This window comes from Dermochelys coriacea, chromosome 1 (assembly GCF_009764565.3).
Source record: "Dermochelys coriacea isolate rDerCor1 chromosome 1, rDerCor1.pri.v4, whole genome shotgun sequence".
Taxonomy (NCBI): domain Eukaryota; kingdom Metazoa; phylum Chordata; order Testudines; family Dermochelyidae; genus Dermochelys; species Dermochelys coriacea.
The window spans coordinates 323,948,759-323,970,298 of NC_050068.2; the positions used below are offsets into that span (position 1 = coordinate 323,948,759).

Below are 21,540 nucleotides of genomic sequence, written 5' to 3' on the forward strand. Positions count from 1 at the left end.
CCACACTACTGTTAGTAAATACTAATGTTAAGACTGAGTAAAAACAACATAAGGACGCCAGGTTTTGGCTCTTTATTAATACAACAAAAAGAATTGTGTCTAACCTCAATTTTTACAGAAAACAAGCTTGATGTGCCCATTTGATTTTTCTTTTTTGAGAGTCTAAAAAGCATATCCTGCCTTTGAACTAACTCTAGTTTCATCGTGACAGATACCGTTAGTCTGAAATAGCTCAGAGTTTTCTAGCTGAAAAAATGACAATTTTTACATTAATCTATAACTGCAATGCAATGTAACTCCACCATTCAGAATGCCCTTTGGGTTTTCCTTGCCACATCACAGACTTATGCCAAAAAATAATATACTCTCCAGGCAAGTCAAGACGTGTCCATGAAAAGAGGATTTTTGTTATCTTGGGAGTCTATGTTTTTGATTCTTCCTCTAAAGGAATAAATACTCCTTTACATATGACATCATAATTAGCTGCTATGGGAAATGGTTGTGAAGTCACTAGATCTGATTCTGTAGCTGTTGTGTGGGGAGAACTTTCACAGAAGTCACTGAACTTCTCAGTTTAGTTTCACACGAGTAACAGTTGAAGAATTAGGCCCTATCAGAATTAGGTCCTTTCACTTTATCTGAAACAAATTAACATGACAGAAGCAAAGATTCTGATTCCTTGAAATTGTCCTTAATACATAAAAAACAAAGAGAACTAAACAGATATTTCTAAGTAGAACCCATTTCAAAGTTTCCCATGTAACATCAGCTGTTCTTAAATTCTTGTTTAAACTGCATGTTTAGAAGGAGATACTTGATGACTTACACAAAAGTTGGTGGTGTCTGTAACCAGCCAAAGAGAGACTGTGTGTTATAATGATCCCCCAGATAAGTTTTTGAATCTGGACATAATGTCTTCTGAGCCAGAGAGTAATCGATAATTCCTGAAAATGACATGTAAAGTTAGAGAATTATTCAGATCAAATTTCAAACCTCTTCACAAATGTATTCAATGAAGAAATACTACAATATAGAATAAAATCCTAAAAATTTTAAAAGGAATAAAAGCTGAAGCACTGCAGGATCTATTCTTTTTAGATTGCTGTGTGTTTAAAGATAATAGTGACAAACCTTCTTCTAGATGGACATAGCATAGGGTAGCCAACTTGGTAATATTTAAAACCAGACATTCCAGCAGGAGTGCCAGAATCTCCTCTGCTTTGCCTCTTTCCCCAATGTCCCACTCCATTCACTCGTCTTCCCCCTACCCCCCCATTGCTCGCTGCTTTTCCCCTCCCACCCACTGCCCACCCAGGTCAGGATGGACTCACCTGCAGAGCCGGGACTGGGAGCTGCAGCCGCCTGACATAAGCTGAGTAGTGGCTGGCACGGGTGATGACCCGGAGCCTCCCTGCCTCCCCCGCCTGCAGTAACCGGACTTTGGGTGTCCAGTCAGGACATCTTACCGGACACTGTCAGGTCCCCATTTTGATTAGACTTTCCAGTCGAAAACCAGGCACCTGGAAACCCCTAGATATGTTATGTTCAAAGGGATGTTTCTATTGAATAGGCTGCATTAATGTAGTCCAGTTCTATGCCTAGAAAATCAGATCTTTTAGAAAGATAATGTAGATTCAAATACTAACACACTAAAGGAGAAATCATTGAATCAATAATAATCCTACAGGGTGACACTTGTTTCCTATTGAGTGACAAACTTTAGTAAACTCCAGTGTCAAATAAAAATAAAAATGCAAAGGCACAAAGACCTTGCATAATTATTTGAAATCATGGGTCCTCAATTTGCATATAACTATCATTGTAGATGGCAATTAAGCAGTGTGACTCAGAAGGCCTCTGTGACAGAGTAAGAATTCATAACTAGGCTCAAATCCTGCCTCTCTTTCCCTGAAGCATGTCGGACTTAAAAGACAGTGGAACTAGTGGAGTCCACGCTACTGTATGTTTGAAATTACTACAAAATGTAATCTCCAGTATCTAAAACCATATTAGCATGTCCTCTCTACTCTCCTTCTAGAGCTAGAATCTTTATGATTAGATCCTTTGACACAACAGGCTGTAAAGTCTCCATTGTGGCTGAATTGCATGTGGAATCATTTAATTTACAGTCAATTTCCAAGTAATTTGACAGACAATTCACTAGTTATGGCTAAGTGTAATATTCTGGTGATAAGTAAGTATCAGTTCTGTCCTGCATAAGAAACAAAGGGAAATGTAAAATAAAATTACCAAGACAGAATCCTATTATCATGATTCATTCTTATTTTAAATACTGCAAAGCCTCCTTGATTTCTGCCTCGATCATACAGCTTATTTTCACAATTGTATATTAATCCACAACTTAAGGAGGTTTTCATAGAAAATTGCTTTTTAGGGCCAGCTTTTCAATCTTCGGCCTCCATTTTTATGGGTTCAGATAACAGGTGCAAATAATTGTGGGTACAGTTGAGATAACAATGGCTAAGTATGTTATATGTGAATGCAAAGCAGCTTAGATATTTCAGTGACCTTATTTGTGGGTACAATTAATGCCAACAACAAAAGAGGTGTACTTAAGGCGAGTATGGAAAGCCTTTAAGGGCCTGATTTTTGAAATCAGTGGGGAGATTGGCCTGGGTAGCAATGGTAGGATCTGCGTGAAATAGTTAAGTTCAACAAACTCCTACAAATAGAGGAGCAGGGTGAGAATCTTCTTGACATTTCCTGTTTAAAAAATGTCTATTGTTTTCAGCATTTTACAATCTTTAATAATATTGTACTTTTGTTGTGTTTCATTCATGAGTTTGTTCAGTGTCCTGAGCACCTCAGTGAGGGAACAGGAGATTTAAAAATAAAAATGTTACTGTTGCAAAGCATCCATATAGGAGTGCAACAGAGAAAAACAAAGTAAAAATATCCACTATTTCATTGCCAATAATGAACTGTATCAGCTGTCTGTTGCCAATTAGGCTTGCTAGCACAGCTGGGGTCTGTTGGTGAAATGTTGACTTGATTAATTACTGAATCGTTGGCACCAGCTACAGGGCTTCTGGTTTCCTGGGACATAGTTTAACGCCAGGCATGTTGGGTACTGGAAGAGGTTTGTCTATCCCATCACTCTCATACAACTTTATTAGAATCCATCTTCCTGAGAGAAGTGTTACCAAGGATACAGAGATAACTACAGTAGTTACTTTTTTGGAAAAGTGCCTAGGAATCTTGACCTTTCATCAGAGATAGGCTGAAATTTAACCTCTCACCTCCAAGTGACACCTACAGCACAACATAGAGGCCTGATCCAAAACCCATTCAAGGCAGTAGAAAGATTCCTACTGACTACAGTGAGGTTTGGATCAGGCCTTAGAACTACACAAAACTCATGATTCAGTTCACACACTTTTACTGCAAAATCAGAGAATTCAGGGGGGAAATTGCAATTGGGAACTACATGCTATTTAAATGAAATTGCACCAGTACAAAACATCAACAAATTTGCCTAGCCATAGTTCGACTTTAATATTTGGGGGAGTTGTGGGAGGGATCCAGTCAGGCCAATGGGCCACACGTGTGTGTGTGTGTGGGGGGAAATTCCATGCCTGTCTAAGGCTTGCAGTTTGGGGGAGACAATGCCCCCCGCTCTCTCCCCCAAACTATGCCCATGACAATTTGCTCTAAATTTGCTCACTTGCCTGGAAGAAAAGTGGTTTTCAAGCCTTGTATGCCACAACCCAAAGAAAAAAATATTCTGTGATGGCAGTGTATTCCCTTCCTAGAATATGAATAGAATTTCATTACTGCCTATATTCCATGATCTACACCAGCAGTTCTCAAACTCCATTGCACCCCGACCCCCTTCTGACAATAAAGGACGACCCAAGGAGGGGGGACCAAAGCCTGAGCCTGCCTGAACCCCACTGCCCCGGGTGGGGTGGCGGCAAAGCTGACGTCCAACAGCTTGAGCCCCAAGTAGGGTGCCCATAACCCTGAGCCCCAACACCAAGGACTGAAGCCCTCAGGCTTTGGCTTCAGCCCTGGAAGGTGGGGCTCGGGCTTCAGCCCTGGTCAGTGGGGCTTGGGCTTCGGCCCCAGGCTCCAGCAAGTCTAACTTCAGCCCTGGTGACCCCATTAAAATGGGGTCATGACGCATTTTGGGGTCCAGACCCACAGTTTGAAAACTGCTGATCTACACGTTGCCTAATGATAAAGTCCTGGCTGCTTAGTGAGCCAGTAAAAGTGCATGTGTGAGGCATTTTTTTAGCCAATGGGAAGGGAATAAAATGACTAATAAGATAACCCATTGGATATCTCCTCACTGAAATATTAGTAGAACTAGTACTTTGTGCTGATTGTAAGATTGTGTGTGTATCTGTGCAAGTTATTTTGATGCTAAATTCAGGAACCTCTTGTGAGGTGACATTGACTTGAGAGTGATATACCCTTGTCCCATACAATGTCACAAGTCAAACTTGTAATAAAACTTACAGTGTTCTCACATTAAAGCAACATTGTATTCACACAACGTGCGAGAAAAGAATTCACAGACTTCCTGAGGAAATTCACAGAGGGTTCTGCAAAGCATCTAAGCACTTCCAAAGAAATTCCACAGAAACTTGTGCAGCACACATAGCTGCTATTGCTGTGTATACATAGATAATTTGACACATTTTCAAATCTTTGTAATATTTTCCTCTCCCATATAAAATATGGACTTGATATACCTAAGTTTTCTTTCTGCTGCTTATGATTTAAAGAGCCACTAAGAGCTTAATTACAGTTGAAAGCTGTAGCCCATAGTAGGGGAGGGGGCAGAGGACCAATCTGCAGAAGGAATTCCCGGAGCTCACTTGTGTGCCTCTAAGGGCAGCAGAGGAGCACAGCTTCTGTGACACTGTGGCTGGATCCCTGTTTCTTGAGTGCCCTCTCTTGGCCTGGGGTGGCTCTACAGCAGCTCTGACTTAGTTTCCTCTCCTCAGGGCTTCTCAAATAACCCCCCCCCCCCCAGCCTGGTTTAGCTACTCCAATGGCTTAGCCTGAATCATTTTACAATAATTCCCCGCTTCTGGGGTATACCAGTCCAAAAACAACAAACACAAAAATCTACCACAGAGTCTACAGCCCAGTGTCAAGCTGGGCCCAGCTCCTGCATCCTGAGGTTCTGCTTTGCAGGCACTCTTCTGAAATCCCTCTAGCTCAATTTTCAGTCTTTCCTGAGCTCTTTTCAGTCTCTGTCCCCCTCAGACCCACCTAGACTCCTTCAAGTTGCCCCTGGATCTTTTGCTGCAACTCGCATGTTTTCCTTCTTGGAGTCTTTCTGCTCTTCCTTCCCTGCAACAAACTTTCCCTAGGCCTCCTATCTTTCACTAGGAGGCCTAATTAAAGCACTTCACCTTCTAGTTACATGACCTTTCTGCTTCTCCTCATCTGGGGAAGCAAGCTAATTGTGTCACAGATGGGGGTGGGTCCATCTCTGCTTAAAGGGGCCAGCCAACCTGTGAGAGCTATCCTTTCACAGGTTGCAGGGTGCACTTTTTTCCTATCTGAGGCCAGCTCTGCTGACCAGTGTGGGTGATGAGGCCATACAAAAAGACCATGGTTAGGGGTGGTAATACCAGCAGTAGCACTAGCTTGAAGCAGATCTTTCACTTGGAGAAGTGCAAGAAATGCCATTTGCTTAGCCCTCTGGCACAGTTGCCAGACTGACTGAAGAACATTTTTATGCTTTCTCCCCCTTAAGGGCTGGGGACAACTGAACCCTAAATGTTTATGCAACTGAATCCATACTGGCACAATAGGCAAGTAAAGATGGAAAACAAGAAACTTTTTACATACGTACAAGTTGTCTTCTTTATTTTGGAAAAAAGAGAAAGAAAATATACTCAGACATACAATCCAGAGTCTGTCATAGTCAAGGTCAGCTTTGAACTCAATACACATCTGGATCCACCAGTCAGCTGTCCTGGGGTTAGTGTAGTCAGGAAACACGGAATCTCCTGGGGGCCATGTCTGGAATTGACCATAAGTATTTGATTAACATATTGTGACTTTTGATTTTGAAGAGTCGTTAACACTGAAAAACAACACTGCTACCTACATATAGACTAATTTAATAAACCAAACTTGCCAACAGCTGGAGTTACTCCATCAGAATTGTTCACCCAGATTCCCATTTCTTGTCCAAGTTCATAGGGCAAATAAGTACCTGGTGCTTCATCCTTGCTTAGGAAAGGATCCTAAAAAAAAATAAGATTTTCCTGGGATTATCATAAGCACTATGATAACAGCTACTTTCATTACTACTTTTCAGAATAATTTGGAAGATATAGCTAATGTAGATTGTATTAATATTATTAGATAAAAACTACATTAAAATGGAGTTAAAGTTGAGAGTACCTCTCAGTACAAAACCAAACATTATAATCCCTGGAATTTCAGAGTGAAATGATATCATCCAATACATTTAAGAAATGTCAGTGCTTGTGATTCTATATTAGATTAAACTGATTTTAAAGAAGCATTATATTTTTTTCTCTTTCTACCTGACCCCCATTATGGTGTCACTATTTGGCAGAGATAAGCTTGTTTGGGTACCCAGTTGTGCCTTTCCTTAATACAACACCTTAATATGTTTGCATTTTTTAAAGTTCAACCTTAAATCTGAATTTCCTGAGTTTATAACATTTGATTCTGGGATAATTACAATAGCCCTGTAACATATTTTACCCTAAATTACTGATATATATTCTCAACCTTAACTCCACTTTAACATAAATTTTGTCTGGGAACTTCCATTTCATTAAGAGTTTCATTCATGAACACTAAACAAGAAATTCAAAGAGAATGTTACTATGTTATATTTCCAGTGATTTGAAGATATGAGGTATCCACCTTAAATCGTTTTTTAAATTCTCACTTCAGATTCACCAGTACACTCTAGCTTCTTTATGCCATGCTGGAGAGTTCAAAGAAACCAGGAGTGTACATCTCAGTGTCACCTCTCCTGTCCTCCAAATATCCCTGCTTCTATCACCTCCTTACATTCTTCCTGCACATACACTCTAGACCAGTCACCCCTCCCTCCTGTACTCCACATTTCTCTGTATATACTTATATACAAACACACACACACACACACACATCCCCTTCCCCAGCCCTTCTACACCCCATATATTCCTTTGCATACATATACAATGCACACTTAAACACACAAGTTTTTCATTCCCTCCTGCCCTACCTTTCAAAATGGCGACCATCTCCCATTGTTTTAATGGATGAAATGCATAGCTTCCCTCAGTTGCAAGCCCTCTTTCAAATGGCCACTGTTTCCCATTTTTTCCAAGATGGTGAAGCCAAGCTGCCTTTAGAGAAGATGGTGGCCCACTATGTTATCAGGAACACTGAGGACCAGGCGAATGGAGAAAGTAGCCATCTTTGCTCAGGCAGTCAGTGGCCTTAGTCCAGTTGAGAGTAAAAGGAGATAGATGATCTTTTCAATACATCCTTATGTGGGGGCAACTGGCCCCTCAATAACATTAAGGAAAAATGGAAGATTACAGCCATTTTGAAATATGACGGTTCTTTGTGAGTTCTCTCTAATAGAACAATATTCTTCAGACTCTGCTGAAGGAGCAACTTTTAGTTATGAAGAACAGGAAAAAATTATTTATTAGTTCTAGAAACAATTCTTCAAATGTAGACTACTGTACATTATTTCAGTGAGTTTTAACTATAAGGGAAGTTTGAGGAATCTGTGATATTCCATTATTAAGATCATGAGGGACAAAAAAAAAAAAAGGTTTGATACCAACTGTAACTTTCTCAAAAGGTTTCTGTGATTGGGTATACCTAGCCCTTTCAATCCCCCTGCTAGAGGCCCTGCTGTCTTACCACATGCCACGCTAGGAAGAAGCAGCAGAGGTGAGCCTGCCAAGAGATGTTGCATACGAGCAGTCAATCAGAGCTCAGCAGGCTCAGATAAAAGGAGCTTCAGGGCATGAGCAGGTCAGTTCCTGGTGGGACCAGAGGAGTAAGGGAGGGTGCTCAGTGCTGGTCACAGGAGCTAAAGAAGAGAACCAGAAGATAGGCTCTGGTGATATTTGCATTCATCAAGGAGGAAGAATTTAAGAACTTTAGCCATGAGGTCAGGGTGAAGAGAAAGAGGCTATATGGGAAAAGGCCCAGGAATAGCAGCAGCAAACTGAAGGAAGCAGTGTGTGGCTGCTGTGTGTAGGGTCTCTGGGCTGGGGCCCAGAGTAGAGAACAGGCCCAGATCCTCCTCACTGGCCTACTAGTGAAGTGGCCTAAGTGCCAAGAAGGGGACAAGGCTCTGTTGGGAAGCCCAAGTGAAGGGCAAGACTAAAGGAGCCCAGAGATGGGGCTGAAGACCTTAGGGAGGGCAGTGTGTTGAACTCTTTGCTACCCCAGGAGGGGTTCATCCATTTTAAACTGTCCAGGTTGGCCAGAGTGCTGAGCCAATGACGACCCACCTAGTGAGGTCAGCAACCTGCAGTCTGTACTGGGGGCAGGAGAGCTTGCAGCATCACACCTAGCTGACAGGAGGCACTCACAAGAGGCAGCGCCTATCACATCTTCTTTTAAAATTAATTTGAACTCCTACATTACCAGATATACTTGCAAATTCTTGAAAAAGTCATTCTGTGCGCAAAAAGCCAATGCTGCAATTTTGGTGAGAACAAACTGGATTTTTCCGTGTAAAACAAACAGGTTGAATCTCTATTTTAAGTGCAAAACTCAGTTCAACCTTTCCCATGGAGCTGCAACTGATGCCTTAATAATTAAGTAATGTAAGTGTTCATTAGAGTTTTAATCTACTTAAGTAGTTCAGCTTTGAAAAAGAGAACTGTCCGTCTGCAGTAATTATTTTTTAATCCTGGAAAAGATGGTTCCCAAGAGTTACCAAAGCTCTAACAAGTTGGCTTAATTAGCTACTCCTAATAAAAATCTCTGATTTCTTTTAGCTGAAAAGTTATTCCAGTGCATAAATCTAATATATAATGCAGCTTTAACATCATCCTAAGGAGAACAAAAACTGCCATACCTGATTCTGGATTCAATAAAAAGTTTTTTTAGCACCCGTTAACTCTTCCGACACTATAGCTTTTAATTGTTCATTTAGGGACTGATTCTGGGAGCTGCTATGCACTTGCAAATTCCATTGGCTTCAGTGAGAGTAGTCGGTAATCAGCACCTCTCAAAAAATCGGGCCACACTTATCTATGTGCCCAAAAATGGATTTGGGACCCAATTGTATGCACCCACATTTGAAAAGTTAAGCCTCAGCACCTCACAAAACTGGATCCTTAGCTGCTAAAATAATTGATTATTATTTTTAATCCTGAAGTCTAGCTAATCAAAAATTTTAAATGATTTTAAATGACTGCTTCTTGGAGCAGCTGGTCCTGGAATCCACAAGAGGAGAGGCAATTCTTGATTTAGTCCTAAGTGCAGTACAAGATCTGATCCAAGAGGTGAATATAGCTGGACCACTTGGTAACAGTGACCATAATATAATTAAATTTAATATCCCTGTGGCGGGGAAAATACCATAGCAGCCCAACACTGTAGTATTTAATTCCAGAAAGGGAACTACACAAAAAAGTAGAGGTTAGTTAAACAGAAATTAAAAGTTACAGCACCAAAGTAAAATCAGGAAAACTTTTTAAAGAAACCATAATAGAGGCTCAACTTAAATGTATACCCCAAATTAAAAAACATAGTAAAAGAACCAAAAAAGAGCCACCGTGGCTAAACAACAAAGTAAAAGAAGCAGGGAAAGGCAAAAAAAATCCTTTAAAAAGTGGAAGTTAAATTCTAGTGAGGAAAACAGAAAGGAGCATAAATGCGGGCAAATAAAGTGTAAAAATATAATTAGGAAGGCCAAAAAAGAATTTAAAGTACAGTTAGCCAAAGACTCAAAAAGTAATAGCAAACATTTTTTTAAGTACATCAGAAGCAGGAAGGCTGCTAAACAACCAGGGGGGCCACTGGACAATCGAGATGCTAAAGGAGCACTCAAGGACGATAAGGCCATTGCAGAGAAACTAAATGAATTCTTTGCATCAGTCTTCACAGTTGAGGATGTGAGGGAGATTCCCAAACCTGAACCATTCTTTTTAGGTGACAAATCTGAGGAACTGTCCCAGATTGAGGTGTCATTAGAGGAGGTTTTGGAACAAATACGTAAACTAAACAGTAATAAGTCACCAGGACCAGATGGTATTCACCCAAGAGTTCTGAAGGAACTCAAATGTGAAATTGCAGGACTACTAACTGTATGAGCCTGTAATCTATCATTTAAATCAGCTTCTGTACCAAATGACTGGAGGATAGCTAATGTGACGCTAATCTTTAAAAAGGGCTCCAGAGGTGACCCTGGCAATTACAGGTCAGTAAGCCTAACTTCAGTACTGGGCAAACTGGTTGAAACTATAGTAAAGAACAAAATGATCAGACAAATAGATTAACATAATTTGTTGGGGAAGAGTCAACATGGTTTTAGTAAAGGGAAATCATGCCTCATCAATCTACTAGAATTCTTTGAGGGCATGTGGACAAAGGGGTTCCAGTGGATATAGTGTATTTAGATTTTCAGAAAGGCTTTGATAAGGTCCGTCACCAAAGGTTCTTAAGCAAAGTAAGCAGTCATGGGATAAGAAGGAAGGTTCTCTCATGGATTAGTAACTGATTAAAAATAGGAAACAAAGGGTAGGAATAAATGGTCAGTTTTCAGAATGGAAAGAGGTAAATAGGGTGTCCCCCAGGGGTCTGTACTGGGCCCAGTCCTATTTAACATAGTCATAAATGATCTGAAAAATGGGGTAAACAGTGAGGTGGCAAAATTTGCAGATGATACAAAACTACTCAAGAGAGTTAAGTCCTAGGCAGACTGCGAAGAGCTACAAAAGGATCTCTCAAAACTGGGTGACTGGGCAACAAAATAACAGATGAAATTAAATGTTGATAAATGCAAAGTAATGCACATTGGAAAACATAATCCCAACTATACATATAAAATGATGGGTTCTAAATTAGCTGTTACCACTGAAGAAAGATCTTGGAGTCATTGTGGATAGTTCTCTGAAAACATCCACTCAATGTGCAGCGGCAATCAAAAAAGAGAACAGAACATGGGGAATCATTAAGAAAGGGATAGATAAGACAGAAAATATCATATTGCCTTCATATAAATCCATGTTTCGCCCACATCTTGAATACTGCATGCACATGTGGTCGCCCCATCTCAAAAAAGATATATTGGAATTGGAAAAGGTTCAGAAAAGGGAAACAAAAATGATTAGGGGTATGGAACGGCCTCTGTATGAGAAGAGATTAATAGGACTGGGACTTTTCAGCTTGGAAAAGAGACAACTATGGGGGGGATATGATTGAGGTCTATAAAATCATGACTGGTGTGGAGAAAGTAAATAAGGAAGTGTTATTTTCTCCTTCTCATAACACAAGAATGAGGGGTCACCAAATGAAATTAGTAGCAGCAGGTTTATAACAAAAAAAAGGAAGCATTTTTTTCACACAACGCACAGTCAACCTGTGCAATTCCTTGACAGAGGATGTTGTGAAGGCCAAGACTATAACAGTGTTCAAAAAAGAACTAGATAAGTTCATGGAGGATAGGTCCATCAATGGCTATTAGCCAGAATGGGCAGGGATGGTGTCCCTCACCTCTGTTTGCCAGAAGCTGAGAATGGGCGACAGGGGATGGATCACTTGATGATTTCCTGTTCTGTTCATTCCCTCTGGGGCACCTGGTATTGGCCACTGTCGGAAGACAGGACATGGGGCTAGATGGACCTTTGATCTGACCCAGTAAGACCGTTCATTTGTTCTTATGTTCCAATTAATTTCATTCTTAGCTATTTCATTTTCTAGAATGACAAATTTATTTGAGCATAAGCTTTCGTGAGCTACAGCTCACTTCATCGGATGCATTTGAAGTGAGCTGTAGCTCACGAAAGCTTATGCTCAAATAAATTTGTTAGTCTCTAAGGTGCCACAAGTACTCCTTTTCTTTTTGCGAATACAGACTAACACGTCTGCTACCCTGAAACTTGTCATTTTCTAGAATGATTTAATGAGTAACATACAAGGGGTTTCATTAAATTTGGCTGTAATAAATGTTTATCATTTTACTTTATAATTGTTACTTTTAAAACATCTTGCTTTGATTCTAAACAATACATTTGTTCTGACTCAGAATAAATCACATGTGAAAATGGAAACACAGTTCAAGATAACCATGGTGAACAAGTCATAACTCTCTTAGTTAAAATTCATCCTGGGGCTGAGAGGCAATAGAAGACTTCTAGCACAACAACACACTAGCATTTCCAATGCACAGGTGCCAGACTGCACTCAGATATGACCCCATTTTCAAGATATCAGTATCTAGATAAAAGGGAGGGGGAAGGGAGGAGACTTATTACCTCATGCATGTATCTGCACTGAGCATCTTTTCAACTCTGTATATGCCACCATAGAAATGGGCAGTAGGGGGAAAGCCATAGCCATAGAGTCAGTAATGAGGACAAATCAGTAACAAAGATTCTCAGGGATTGAGTTTCTCATCCCCCGGTATTGGAATTTTATTTAGAGGGCTGAATGAGAGCTGTACCCTCTGCCATTCTGCCCACGAGTTCAAGATTCTGCCCTCTCCACCCACCACATTCTCACAAAACTGTTTACTTGGGCTTTATGCAGTCAAGGTATAATATGTATTTAATCACCGTTCTTGAAATCATAATCAGAGATTCTAAATTTTGATGCACAAGAACTCACTCTCTCTCTCTGCAACTGATCCTCAAAGGGAATTGAAAATGGAAAATTATTTTTCAAGATCAAGAAAACTGGTTTACACTTGCCTTGACTTTAGTTAGGATAGCTTTGCTGTCACCTTGGAATGAAACTCTTAATAATATTCCAGCTCCTGACTCAATTTATGGAAGTGATTTACATCACTAAAGAATGATAACAATAAAAGGATGATAGAAATTCCAGTAACTGCACTAAAGTGAAGATGAAAATCTTCACTGCCAATGCAACCTATACTATCCATTAGCATTTCAAAGATGATTGAATATATTTGCATTCATCCATGGCTGACAGTGACCCACTGTAGGGCAGGACAAACTAGATCAGTCTTTGTCATGTTTTCATCAGCAGACAACACAGTTCTTGGGATGTGTAAAAAATGTTCCCTAGCTATAGGTTAGTTTCTTTCAATTATATTACCTAGTTTCTATTAATTTATAGCCTGTATTAAGAATTCTTCATTTTTATATGTTATATTAATTTAGTGATCTAAATTTAGATTTATATAGCAATAATTTTTTGCACTTCTATTGCCCTTTGCATTTAGGCCTTTTCCCCTATTTTCTTTTTGCAAACGGTTCATGAACAGACTAGTTTTTTTTTCATTTGTTCATTACTCAAAATTATTTAAACACAGTGAGCCAGGTCCTCAGTTGCTGGAAACTGGTATAACTCCATTAACTCCAATGGAGCTATGCTGACTTACAACTGCTGGCCCTTTCTGTGAATATATTTTAGGCTGTGAATTGCTGGCAAACTGTGCTCAACACCAGAGCTAGCTGGAAATTTTGCAGAAGCATCTGGGGTTTGATTAATTTTGGTCAAATTGCAGGTAAGGTTCCCATAGCTGCTGGGGAGCCACGCCATCCCAGGCTTCCAGGATCCATGGGATTGAGGCCTCAGTCCCAGAGACCAAAGGGCTTCCAGGGTCTGTGGCTCCAGGACAATCTTGCCACGTGGAAAGCTCTGAGGCCATGGACCCCAAGCTTCCAGGCATAGCGCTATGCCTACCTACATACCTCCAGCTTTCATCCAGACCACAGCACACAATCCATTGACTACAGCCAAGCTCTACGATACAACCGCATTTGCTTCAACCCCTCAGACAGAGACAAACACCTACAAGATCTCTATCAAGCGTTCTTACAACTACAATACCCACCTGCTGAAGTGAAGAAACAGATTGACAGAGCCAGAAGAGTACTCAAAAGTTACCTACTACAGGACAGGCCCAACAAAAAAAATAACACATTATTATGACACTAGCCATCACCTTCAGCCCCCAACTAAAACCTCTCCAACGCATCATCAAGGATCTACAACCTATCCTGAAGGATGACCCATCACTCTCACAGATCTTGGGAGACAGGCCAGTCCTTGCTTACAGACAGCCCCCCATCCTGAAGCAAATACTCACCAGCAACCACACACCACACAACAGAACCACTAACCCAGGAACCTATCCTTGCAACAAAGCCCGTTGCCAACTCTGTCCACATATCTATTCAGGGGACACCATCATAGGCCCTAATCACATCAGCCACACTATCAGAGGCTCGTTCACCTGCACATCTACCAATGTGATATATTCCATCGTATGCCAGCAATGCCCCTCTGCCATGTACATTGGCCAAACTGGATAGTCTCTACGTAAAAGAATAAATGCACACAAATCAGACATCAAGAATTATAACGTTCAAAAACCAGTCGGAGAACACTTCCATCTCTTTGGTCACTTGATTACAGACCTAAAAGTGGCAATTTTTCAACAAAAAAACTTCAAAAACAGACTCCAATGAGAGACTGCTGAATTGAAATTAATTTGTAAACTGGATACAATTAACTTAGCCTTGAATAATGAGTGGGAGTGGATGGGTCATTACACAAAGTAAAACTATTTCCCCATGTTTATTTCCCCCCCGCCCCCTGCTGTTCCTCAGACGTTCTTTTCAACTGCTGGAAATGGCCCACCTTGATTATCACTACAAAAGGTTTTTTCCTGCCCTGCTCTCCTGCTGATAATAGCTCACCTTACCTGATCACATCGTTACAGTGTGTATGATAACACCCATTGTTTCATGTTCTCTGTGTACATAAATCTCCCCACTGTATTTTCCACTGAATGCATCTGATGAAGTGAGCCGTAGCTCACAAAAGCTTATGCTCAAATAAATTTCTTAGTCTCTAAGGTGCCACAGGTACTCCTTTTCTTTTTGCAGATACAGAATAACACGGCTGCTACTCTGAAACCTACTTTATCCTGTGTCCAATTCCAAATGCCTGTATATAACAATAGCAAGAGCTTCACAGTGCCCTACCCAGACTCTGTTTGGGAAGTTTTAGCCCTTAAAAGCACAGTCATAGAATCATAGAATCATAGAATCATAGAATATCAGGGTTGGAAGGGACCCCAGAAGGTCATCTAGTCCAACCCCCTGCTCAAAGCAGGACCAAGTCCCAGTTAAATCATCCCAGCTAGGGCTTTGTCAAGCCTGACCTTAAAAACCTCTAAGGAAGGAGATTCTATCACCTCCCTAGGTAACGCATTCCAGTGTTTCACCACCCTCTTAGTGAAAAAGTTTTTCCTAATATCCAATCTAAACCTCCCCCATTGCAACTTGAGACCATTACTCCTCGTTCTGTCATCTGCTACCATTGAGAACAGTCTAGAGCCATCCTCTTTGAAACCCCCTTTCAGGTAGTTGAAAGCAGCTATCAAATCCCCCCTCATTCTTCTCTTCTGCAGACTAAACAATCCCAGCTCCCTCAGCCTCTCCTCATAAGTCATGTGCTCTAGACCCCTAATCATTTTCGTTGCCCTTCGTTGTACTCTTTCCAATTTATCCACATCCTTCCTGTAGTGTGGGGCCCAAAACTGGACACAGTACTCCAGATGAGGCCTCACCAGTGTCGAATAGAGGGGAACGATCACGTCCCTCGATCTGCTCGCTATGCCCCTACTTATACAACCCAAAATGCCATTGGCCTTCTTGGCAACAAGGGCACACTGCTGACTCATATCCAGCTTCTCGTCCACTGTCACCCCTAGGTCCTTTTCCGCAGAACTGCTGCCGAGCCATTCGGTCCCTAGTCTGTAGCGGTGCATTGGATTCTTCCATCCTAAGTGCAGGACCCTGCATTTATCCTTATTGAACCTCATTAGATTTCTTTTGGCCCAATCCTCCAATTTGTCTAGGTCCTTCTGTATCCTATCCCTCCCCTCCAGCGTATCTACCACTCCTCCCAGTTTAGTATCATCCGCAAATTTGCTGAGAGTGCAATCCACACCATCCTCCAGATCATTTATGAAGATATTGAACAAAACGGGCCCCAGGACCGACCCCTGGGGCACTCCACTTGACACCGGCTGCCAACTAGACATGGAGCCATTGATCACTACCCGTTGAGCCCGACAATCTAGCCAGCTTTCTACCCACCTTATAGTGCATTCATCCAGCCCATACTTCCTTAACTTGCTGACAAGAATGCTGTGGGAGACCGTGTCAAAAGCTTTGCTAAAGTCAAGAAACAATACATCCACTGCTTTCCCTTCATCCACAGAACCAGTAATCTCATCATAAAAGGCGATTAGATTAGTCAGGCATGACCTTCCCTTGGTGAATCCATGCTGACTGTTCCTGATCACTTTCCTCTCCTCTAAGTGCTTCAGGATTGATTCTTTGAGGACCTGCTCCATGATTTTTCCAGGGACTGAGGTGAGGCTGACCGGCCTGTAGTTCCCAGGATCCTCCTTCTTCCCTTTTTTAAAGATGGGCACTACATTAGCCTTTTTCCAGTCATCCGGGACTTCCCCCGTTCGCCACGAGTTTTCAAAGATAATGGCCAAGGGCTCTGCAATCACAGCCGCCAATTCCTTCAGCACTCTCGGATGCAATTCGTCCGGCCCCATGGACTTGTGCACGTCCAGCTTTTCTAAATAGTCCCTAACCACCTCTATCTCTACAGAGGGCTGGCCATCTCTTCCCCATTTTGTGTTGCCCAGCACAGCAGTCTGGGAGCTGACCTTGTTAGTGAAAACAGAGGCAAAAAAAGCATTGAGTACATTAGCTTTTTCCACATCCTCTGTCACTAGCTTGCCTCCCTCATTCAGTAAGGGGCCCACACTTTCCTTGGCTTTCTTCTTGTTGCCAACATACCTGAAGAAACCCTTCTTGTTACTCTTGACATCTCTTGCTAGCTGCAGCTCCAGGTGCGATTTGGCCCTCCTGATATCTTTCCTACATGCCCGAGCAATATTTTTATACTCTTCCCTGGTCATATGTCCAAGCTTCCACTTCTTGTAAGCTTCTTTTTTATGTTTAAGATCCGCTAGGATTTCACCATTAAGCCAAGCTGGTCGCCTGCCATATTTACTATTCTTTCGACTCATCGGGATGGTTTGTCCCTGTAACCTCAACAGGGATTCCTTGAAATACAGCCAGCTCTCCTGGACTCCCTTCCCTTTCATGTTAGTCCCCCAGGGGATCCTGGCCATCTGTTCCCTGAGGGAGTCAAAGTCTGCTTTCCTGAAGTCCAGGGTCCGTATCCTGCTGCTTACCTTTCTTCCCTGCGTCAGGATCCTGAACTCAACCAACTCATGGTCACTGCCTCCCAGATTCCCATCCACTTTTGCTTCCCCCACTAATTCTACCCGGTTTGTGAGCAGCAGGTCAAGGAAAGCGCTCCCCCTAGTTGGCTCCCCTAGCACTTGCACCAGGAAATTGTCCCCTACGCTTTCCAAAAACTTCCTGGATTGTCTATGCACCGCTGTATTGCTCTCCCAGCAGATATCAGGAAAATTAAAGTCACCCATGAGAATCAGGGCATGCGATCTAGTAGCTTCCGTGAGTTGCCGGAAGAAAGCCTCATCCACCTCATCCCCCTGGTCCGGTGGTCTATAGCAGACTCCCACCATGACATCACTCTTGTTGCACACACTTCTAAGTCCCAAAGTCCTGCCATGAAGCCAGGAGCCTGGAAATCCTGGGACTGCCCTGAGCTGTGGACCACAGGGCTTTCAGACTCCCAGGCCAGCTGGTTCCCTGAGCTACCCAACTCCTGCACCCTGGTAGGCTAACTATCCCAGGAGTCTGGAAGCCCTCGGATACCTGGCCCACAGCAGTCAACATAGTGGGACTGCCCTGGAGCTGCATATCCTGAAAACCCTGGCAGCTGTTTAGTAAAATTTACATGATTCTTGTCAGTCTCATGGTGGCCTACCACTAAATAGCATCAGTGGGCAGCACTGAAGCAAATAATAATCATGTCAATTTCACTCAGCAGCTGCTGGGTCTGGAGAGTTGCTTTTTTCCATTTGGAAACATCATGTTTCAGAAAAGATCTTGGAATCTCCAGTTCACAGGAAATTGCAAACTGGTGAAATTTTTGATGAACCAGAAAATTGTGAGTTTTGCCAGCTGTATTCACCACATGTATCACTATTTGTTGTTATCACTGATGACTGACCACTTTGGTCACATGGCATTATTTGTTTCCCAGCTGCGTGAATGTTACTACAGTTGAACCTCAGAATTACTAACTCCAGAGTTACAAACTGGCCAGTCAACCACACACCTCATTTGGAACCAGAAGTATGCAATCAGGCAGCAGCAGAGACAAAAATAAAATAAAAAATAAGCACATTATAGTACTGTGTTAAATGTAAACTACTAAAAAATTAAGGGAAAGTAGCATTTTTTTCTGCATAGTAGTTTCAAAGCTTTATTAAGTCAATGTTCAGTTGTAAACTTTTGAAAGAACAACTATAACATTTTGTTCAGAGTTACGAACAACTTCCATTCCCGAGGTGTTCATAACTCTGAGGTTCTACTGTATAATAAAGAGGGGGCAGATACGACCAAGTCACTGAGACTTTGATTCTCTCCAGGAGCTGGTAATAGCAGAAAACAGGGGGATTTGGGAGGGAGTGTGAGAAGCTTTCCTTCCAGGTTCAGCACTATGTGTGATGTCAAGATGGACAGCAATGGAACAGTGGTGGTGACCAGCAACAGATGTGCCCTATTCTTTCCTGCCTGAGGACCAAAGGGATTTCCTGTACATGAAGTGCAAGTTGGTGGCTGTGCTGGAGGAAAAGATTCTTGTATTGGAGGGGCAAGTTGACATGGTACTAAGAATCAGAGAAACTGGGGATTTCCTAGACAACCAGATCTGGGAAACACCCATACTGCAGTGTCAAGGAAGAATGGAGCCTGGAATCATTGAGAGAGGAAGTCAGAGAGGACTGGCATTTCATATCCACCAGAGGCAAGAGATCATGGCTGGAGACAGATGAGGCTAGACAGACTGTGGCTACCAGAGAGAAGAGAAGCAGGAGGAATTCTATATAGCTAGAAGTTTAAAATCAACACCAGGTCTTCAACATGGAAACTATGGTAAGATACTTCTTAAGATCCAGCAGGTCTGAGGGAATGGAGAGATGTATGAGATGTGAGGATGGCAGTTTGGCCCAATCTGTGAGGAAAAATCAAGCTTATCCACAAAGAGTTCTCCAACCAGCCAAGGAAGACAGACAGATCCTCACTGGAGATTCAATACTAAGAAGAATTGAAAGAACATTCTTTAAGGGGACAGACAGACAACAGGATAGTGTGCTGCATTCCTGGAGCCATGACACAAGTCACTCTGAGATTGGATAGACTTCTGGAGTCTACATGTAAGGATTTATTGGGGATGGTTCATATCAGCACTAATGACGCTGTCAGGGGATATCTCGCAGATAATAGATGGCTTCAGGGAACTTGGAAGTATGCTAAAGAAGAGGAATATTCAAGCAATCTTTTCTGAGATACTTCCTGTCCGATGAGCAAAGGGAAACAGAAGGCAGAAGATTCTGGAAGGAAAATGGTGTAGGATGGAGAGTTTTGGTTTTGTGGAACATTGGTCCACATTCTGTGGGGAGAGGAGGCCAGTAAAAGGGGAACCAATATCTTTGGGGACAGGCTGGAGGCAGTTAAACTAATAGCAAAAGAGCAGGGTAAAAAGAGAGAAGATATGAGCACTCACCACAGAACTGAGAAACCTGAAATCTGGTAGGATGATTTGCACTACTGGAATGTTAAAATCAATGGTTATAATCTATTTAGGAAGGATCAGTTAGGGGAAAAGGGGAGGGGGAGTGGCACTCTATATCAAAAATGGAGAGGGTTCAGAGAAGAGCCACGAGAATGATTAAAGGATTAGAAAACCTGCCTTGTAGTGGCAGATTCAAAGAGTTCAATCTATTTATCTTAACAAACAGAAGGTTAAGGAGTGACTTGATAACAGTTTACAAATATCTACCTGGGGAACAAATATTCAATAATTGGCTCTAGCAGAAAAAGGTATCACATGATCCTAGCTTGAAGTTGAAGCTAGACAATTTCAGTCTGGAAATAAGGTGTACATTTTTAATGGTGAGCCTAATTAATCTTTGGAATAATTTGCCAAATGTTGTGGTGGATTCTCCATCATTAACATTTTTTTAAAATCCAAACTGGATATTTTTCCACAATATATGCTCTAGCAATTATTTGGAGGAAGTTCCATGGCCTGTATTGTACAGAAAGTCAGACTACATGATCCCAATGGTCCCTTCTGGCCTTAGAATGAGTGAATCTATAAATTGGTGGGAGCATTTTGTTGAGGTTTTGAAGAGGATGGCCAACAGGCTTAAGAAGATACATTTCAAAATGTTTCCTTTCACACTTTTCCCAAAACATCAATGCTGGAAAAAAATAAGGTTATTGTAATATTTTTAGATGAGGATAACATTTAAAATGAATTTTTATCTAGTTCACACAACGGTATTGTGTACAGCATGTGTGCAAAGTCCCAGTCACACAGTGGATGGCCAGATTCTTGTCTGGTTTATATAACCATTTGGCAGAGCTCTGGTCAGGGACTTTGGTTGGCTCTAACTGAGAAATATGAGGTCAGTGTTAGTGGCAGGATTGTAGCTTGGAGAAACACCATCAGTATAGTGCTGCATTGCTGTTAAGATCTGTAGAGTAATTTTTCATATATCTATCAAGGACTTTTAAAAAAATAGTTTACTGGCTCCAATTTTCTATCACCTACCGTCACATTCACTATAATTATTGTCCCAAAAAGTTAGTAATTTCACTACAAGTGAGTGTGTGCTGATCTCCTGCAAATAAATAATTTTTATTAGAAATAAATTCTACTTCCACTTCTGCACAAAATGAAATCAGTTTGGTTATTATTACACACTTTTTGACTACAGGCTCAAACTTTGTTTTCCACAAATTTTCATACAAAGTTTCTTATATGACTATTAACAAAAAGCTACTGGGAAAATGAAGTATAGTTTATAGTTTCCCAAAAAAGTTTGTGAATAGTTTTGTGCATATTAAGAAAATTAGTTTATTTTCATAAAGGGAAATGCCTTAAACCAGTTCCCTCTCAATTGGAGTCCATAATTTTCATAGAAACTTCTTGGGAAAGTGTGAGAAAAAAATAAGTGTTGTGGCATACAAAGAGTATTGGTACAGAAGTACCTGATAAAAGCAATACAGCATTGTAATGAGAAGTGTGTAAAGAATTTCTTTTGATTTACTAGACAGATGAATGATGTTAGGTTTCAGAGTAGCAGCCGTGTTAGTCTGTATTCGCAAAAAGAAAAGGAGGCACCTTAGAGACTAACAAATGTATTTGAGCATAAGCTTTTGTGAGCTACCG

At 41.4% G+C, this 21,540-nt stretch overlaps 1 protein-coding gene across 1 annotated transcript in view; it reads right to left on the reverse strand.

Moving 5' to 3' along the window:
- Window positions 1-21,540, reverse strand: part of LOC119859943 (sucrase-isomaltase, intestinal-like) — a 34,541-nt gene that overhangs the window by 10,404 nt on the left and 2,597 nt on the right. Inside the window, 4 exon segments of the mRNA XM_038412887.2 lie at window positions 827-944; window positions 1,467-1,530; window positions 5,887-6,002; window positions 6,116-6,230. Of these exon segments, the coding sequence (XP_038268815.1) occupies window positions 827-944; window positions 1,467-1,530; window positions 5,887-6,002; window positions 6,116-6,230 (413 nt within the window).